The sequence below is a fragment of the Calidris pugnax genome, unplaced genomic scaffold (assembly GCF_001431845.1).
Source record: "Calidris pugnax isolate Ruff unplaced genomic scaffold, ASM143184v1 scaffold553, whole genome shotgun sequence".
NCBI classification, from domain to species: domain Eukaryota; kingdom Metazoa; phylum Chordata; class Aves; order Charadriiformes; family Scolopacidae; genus Calidris; species Calidris pugnax.
The window spans coordinates 22944-28957 of NW_015091357.1; the positions used below are offsets into that span (position 1 = coordinate 22944).

Below are 6014 nucleotides of genomic sequence, written 5' to 3' on the forward strand. Positions count from 1 at the left end.
GTCCTCCAGCCCCACGGAGAACGTCCCCCAGCCCCACAACGTCCCCTTTTGTCCCCACCAGGAGTGCGTCAAGGAGAAGTTGAGCCTCATCCATGGCTTCCTCCAAGTTGACGTCCAAAACCAGTTGAGCGAACTGGAAGCCAAACTCCGTTGCGAGGAGCTGTCGGAGGTGAGAGTTGGGTTCCCCGGTGTCACCGGTTCCCCGGTGCCGGTTCCCCGGTGGCCGCCGTTCACCGGAGCCGGGCGGTTTTTTGGTTAAGCCCCAAAACTCTCCCAGGAGAGGTACCTGGCCAAGGTGAAGGCCTTGCTCCACCAAGAGCTTTCAGCGGAGAATGGGGACGCGGCGTCTTCGGTGCAGGCACCCAACGGATGTTCCAAAAACGGCGCCTACGGCAGCGACGAGGATTCGGAACGAGCCGGAGCCGACGGAGAAGAAGACAGCGCCATGGAGATGGAGGAAGCAGCTGCATCTTCCTCCTCTTCCTCCTCGGTGGTCCCCGTGCCCAGGGCTCGCAAGGCCAGGAGGAGCAGATCCAACGGGGAAAGCAAAAGTAACGTCGGCACCGGGATCCACTGGGTTTTCCATCCTCTTGAATTGATTGAATAATTGATTGAATTGAATAATTGATCAACGTTAATTAAATTCCACCCCCCAAGGGATGGGATCCCACCTCAGGAAGGGTTTTTGGGGGTCTCCAGGGGGGTTGGGGGGCAGGGAGAAGGGTGCTGTCGCCCACCACGATCCTGGCCCCCGTTGGGTGGGATGTTGTGGGGAGGGGGAAGGATAATGAGTCGCCATCGTTAACGCCATCCTTCGTTATCTTCCCCACAGAGTCTCCCGCCAGCTCCAGGGCCACCCGGAGCTCCGGTCGGCAACCGTCCATCCTCAGCATCTTCTCCAAAGGGTTAGTATCATGGTGGGCAACCCTTCACCCTCTTCTTCCTCTCTCCGTTGATGGGTTTGACCCAAAATTTGACCCAAATCAATGTGGTGGGGGGGAGCTTTCTGGGGGGAGCCCCCCCAAACCCTCCCAACGTTGGGTTCTTGGCTTGATCCAACGGGCAGGTCCAACAAACGGAAATCGGAGGAGGTGAACGGGGGGGAGGTGAAGCAGGAGGCCATGAGCGTGGAGAAGGAGGAAGAGGAGCTGGAGGACAAGGTGTGTGTTGGCCCCATTAGTCCCCCAAAATCTTGACCTGGTGGCTTCACCGAGTCCAATCTCTCCTGGAGTCCAGTTTCTCCTGGGGGGGTGTCGTTCTCTCTCCAACCTCCCCCTTTTTACCTTTTTTCCTTTCTCCTTCAAGGAACAAGAGGAGAAAAGAATTAAAATCGAAACCAAAGAAGGGTAAGGAGGAAGGAGAGGCTGCCCCTCTGTCGGGGCCTCGTTAGCGCGGGGAGAACGACGTCGTTAGCGCTTCTCCAGGTCTTCACCCCCTTCTATTTTCTTCTTCCCCCCCCACCCCCCCAGGTCGGAGATAAAAGATGAAATTACTCAGGTTAAAACTCCAACGCCTGCTAAAGTAAGTAGCTCCTTTTCCCTCCATCTCAGCATTTTTGGGCTTTTTAAAAATTCTTTTAACTCTTCCCAAGAGCGCTTACGTTTCCCTAAGGGGGGGGTGAAAAAAAAAGCTATTTTTAGCCCACCCAGCCCCCAAAAATGACACCCAGTGAATTAGGGAGCAGCAGAACCTGTATGAATTTGGGCTGCTTTCGAAGCGAGGGCAGCGGTTGCTATTTTGTCCCCCAGAGGCTTTAAAAAACGAGGGTTGCGCTAACGAACGGGACCCTCGGAGTCTCATGGTGGGCTTGAAGCTCACGGAGGGGGGAGGACAAAAAAAAAAGCTGAGGTTGTCCCCCCCCCAACCTTGTCTTGTAGACCACCCCTCCCAAATGCGTCGACTGCAGACAGTACCTCGACGATCCCGACCTCAAATTCTTCCAAGGGGATCCCGACGATGCCGTAAGGGATTTAATTCTTCTTTTTGGGGGGGGGACGCTGGGGAGAGGCGTGGTGCTAACGAGGGGGTGCTCGTTAACGATCCTTCTCCTCTCTTCCCTCCTTCAGCTGGAGGAGCCCGAGATGCTGACGGACGAGCGGTTGTCCATCTTCGACGCTAACGAAGACGGCTTCGAGAGCTACGAGGACCTGCCCCAGCACAAAGTCACCTCTTTTAGGTGAGAAAGGAGGAAATTGGGCTGTTTAAAAACCCCCAAACCCCTAGATTCACGTCAAACTTGCCCCCTCTGTCCCTTTTGGCAGTGTCTACGACAAACGAGGTCACTTGTGCCCCTTTGACACCGGCCTGGTGCTCGTTAACGATCCTTCTCCTCTCTTCCCTCCTTCAGCTGGAGGAGCCCGAGATGCTGACGGACGAGCGGTTGTCCATCTTCGACGCTAACGAAGACGGCTTCGAGAGCTACGAGGACCTGCCGCAGCACAAAGTCACCTCTTTTAGGTGAGAAAGGAGGAAATTGGGCTGTTTAAAAACCCCCAAACCCCTAGATTCACGTCAAACTTGCCCCCTCTGTCCCTTTTGGCAGTGTCTACGACAAACGAGGTCACTTGTGCCCCTTTGACACCGGCCTGATCGAGAGGAACATCGAGTTGTATTTCAGCGGCGCCGTGAAGCCCATCTACGACGATAACCCTTGTCTGGATGGTGAGTTGGGGACGTGGTGGAACCTCAAGAGCTGTGGGGATGGTGCTTTGTCACCCTCATCTGCTCAGGGGGTGGGATTTTCACTGAATTTTTCGAGTTGGAAGGGACCATAGAGATCATCTAGTCCAACTAGATGAAGCAGGATTGCCTAGAGCTAGAGCATGTTACTCAGGAGCATCCAGGTGGGGCTTGAAGATCTCCAGAAGAAGGGGACTCCACTAAAGGGGACTCCACACCCTCCCTGGGCAGCCTCTTCCAGGGCTCTGCCACCCTCACCGTGAAGAAGTTCTTCCTCATATTTGAGTGGAACCTCTTCTGGTCCAACTTGTGCCCGTTGCCCCTTGTCCTCTCACTGGGAACCCCTGAAAAGAGTCCGGCTCCATCCTCCTTTAGATCCTTGGAAGCATGAAGAAGGTCTCCCCTCAACCTTCTCTTCTCCAGACTAAAGAGTCCCAGCTCTCTCAGTCTTTCTTCATCAGGGAGATGCTCCAATCCTTGAATCATCTTTGTAGCCCTTCGCTGGACTCTTTCCAGTAGTTCCCTGTCCCTCTTGAACTGGGGAGCCCAGAACTGGACGCAGGATTCCAGTTGGGGCCTCCCCAGGGCAGAGCAGAGGGGGAGAATGACCTCCCTCCACCTCCTGGCCACACTCTACCCTACACAGCCCAGGATCCCATTGGCCTCTTGGCCACCAGGGCCCATTGCTGGCTCCTGGAGAGTTTACTGGCCACCAGGACCCCCAGATCCTTCTCCTCAGAGCTGCTTCCCAGTAGATCCACCCCCAACCTCAACTGGTGCCTGGGGTTCTTCCTCCCCAGGTGCAGGACCCTCCACTTGTCCTTGGTGAACCTCATGAGGTTCTTCCTTGCCCAGCCCTCCAGCCTGTCCCAAGTCTCGCTGGATGGTGGCCCAGCCCTCTGGAGTGTCACCCAGTCCTCCCAGTTTGGTATCATCAGCCAACTTGCTGAGGATACACTCTATCCCCTCGTCCAGGTCACTGATGAATTTGGGGCATTGAAGACCAAAACGGTGGGTTTTCTTGCTTTCAGGTGGGGTGAGAGCCAAGAAGTTGGGCCCCATCAACGCCTGGTGGATCACGGGCTTCGATGGAGGAGAGAAGGCGTTGATTGGCTTCACCACAGGTGGGTGAGCGAGGATGAGGACGGTTGGGTTGGGTGAAGGTGGGATTTAAGTCTCTTCTGCATGTCTGGGCTGCTGAAGGAGCTTTATTTGGATTCCTGGATTTTGCCACCACCGGGAAGTCGCAACGTGGCCAGGTGGAGACCCAACCTGGAGCTTCTCTGGGTTTATTCAGCTCAGCACCACCCAGGATTATATTAAACACGTATAAAACCTCCCCATGAGCTCCCAGTTGCCAGTGGTGGCTCCAAGGGGGTGTCTCCTGCCAGCTTTTTCCGGGCAGGATCCTTCTTCCTGGTCTTTTCTCCACGGAAACCCACCAGCACGATGCGGGGTCGCTCTCAGAGGGAGTTTTCTCATCGTCCTTGACCTCTCGCCCTCTCTCTGTTGCTTTTTTGCTCTATTTGGGGACGGCTCGGGGTCACTCTTGGAGGGAGTTTTCTCATCATCCTTGACCTCTCGCCCTCTCTCTGTTGCTTTTTTGCTCTATTCCCTTAGTTTTTTGGGCAGGTTTGTGTTGAGAAAGGTCTTGGAGGGACGCCCAGTCCCGCCCAGCCCCTAGCTCTGCCTCCCAGCTGGTTTTTTTTCCACTCTCTAGCCAAATTGGGGGAAGAAAGTTGATTTTTTCAGGGGGAGAAGGGGTGTAAAACTTTTCTCCCTTCACCGTTTCTTCAAGGAACCTTTCCAATAACCTTTCTGGTGGTATCAGAGGAGGCATTTCACTTCTGTGCATCACCAAATAGAGTTTGTAGTAGGGAAAAAACATAAACCCACCCCAAATTGTCCTTGTTTTCTGATTAGGTAAAGGCAAAACTAAAAGGCTAGTGCGTGGCTAGTGTGCCCCCATATCACTCCCCCCTGGTTTTGGTGGTGATAGCTGAGTGCCCGTGGGTCCTGGCTAGTGGTAGAGCTTCTCCTCATGCTTAGATCCTGGTGTTGTAGCAGTGGGGATGGGGTTGGTCTTCACCTCCCCAGGACCCACTCGCCGGGATCTTGGCTCGTCCTTAAATATCATTAAATTTCCCCGTATTTAACCGCCTTTCAAGATCTTGGCTCGTCCTTAAATTTCCCTAAATTCTCCCCATATTTAACCCCCCCCGGCCGCAGCCTTCGCCGATTACATCCTGTTTCCCCGTATTTAACCGCCTTTCGAGATCTTGGCTCGTCCTTAATTATCCCTAAATTCTCCCCAAATTTAACCCCCCCGGCCGCAGCCTTCGCCGATTACATCCTGATGGACCGCCTTTCAAGATCTTGGCTCGTCCTTAAATTTCCCTAAATTCTCCCCATATTTAACCCCCCCCGGCCGCAGCCTTCGCCGATTACATCCTGATGGAGCCCAGCGAGGAGTACGCCCCCATCTTCGCCCTCATGCAAGAGAAGATCTACATGAGCAAAATCGTGGTGGAGTTCCTGCAGAACAACCGCGACGTCAGCTACGAGGATCTGCTCAATAAAATCGAGGTGACAAACCCAACGGTGACAACATTGGGGGTAGGGGTTGGGGGGGACAACCGGGTGTCACTTTTGTCACCGGGTTGTCACACTTGCCTCAGGGCTCAGTGCTAGGACCATTTCTGTTGAACGTCTTTATTGACGATCTCGAGAAGGACATAAGGTGGAACATCAGCAAGTTTGCAGATGACACCCAAGTTAAGCAGGAGTGGTGAGTCCCAGGAGGAGAGGGAAGCCCTACAGAGGGACCTAGATAGATTGGATCACTGGGCTTGTCACCGGTTGTCACACTTGCCTCAGGGCTCAGTGTTGGGACCGTTTCTATTTAACGTCTTTATTGACGATCTCGAGAAGGACATGAGGTGGAACATCAGCAAGTTTGCAGGTGACACCCAAGTTAAGCAGGAGTGGTGACTCCCAGGAGGAGAGGGAAGCCCTACAGAGGGACCTAGATAGATTGGATCACTGGGTCAAGATCAACGGGATGAGTTTCAACAAGGGCAAGTGCCAGGTCCTGCACTTGGGTCCCACCAACCCCCTGCAGCGCTACAGGCTGGGGGAAGTGTGGCTGGAGCTGCCTGGAGGAAAGAGACCTGGGGGTTCTAGTTGCCAAACGGCTGAATATGAGCCGGCCGTGTGCCCAGGGGGGCAAGAAAGCCAATGGCATCCTGGCTTGGATCAAAAATAGTGTGACCAGCAGAAGGAGGGCGGCGATTGTGCCCCTGGACTCAGCACTGGGGAGGCCACACCTGGAGTGT

The 6014-nt window shown here is 54.4% G+C and overlaps 1 protein-coding gene across 1 annotated transcript in view; it reads left to right on the forward strand.

The window, feature by feature from the left end:
* DNMT1 (DNA (cytosine-5-)-methyltransferase 1) overlaps window positions 1–6014 on the forward strand; it is a 26991-nt gene that overhangs the window by 5380 nt on the left and 15597 nt on the right. The window contains exons 3-13 of the mRNA XM_014961129.1: window positions 62–169; window positions 278–551; window positions 833–905; window positions 1067–1160; window positions 1306–1346; window positions 1470–1521; window positions 1878–1961; window positions 2067–2176; window positions 2543–2661; window positions 3711–3803; window positions 5114–5265. Of these exons, the coding sequence (XP_014816615.1) occupies window positions 62–169; window positions 278–551; window positions 833–905; window positions 1067–1160; window positions 1306–1346; window positions 1470–1521; window positions 1878–1961; window positions 2067–2176; window positions 2543–2661; window positions 3711–3803; window positions 5114–5265 (1200 nt within the window). The remainder of the gene's footprint in view (window positions 1–61; window positions 170–277; window positions 552–832; window positions 906–1066; window positions 1161–1305; window positions 1347–1469; window positions 1522–1877; window positions 1962–2066; window positions 2177–2542; window positions 2662–3710; window positions 3804–5113; window positions 5266–6014) is intronic.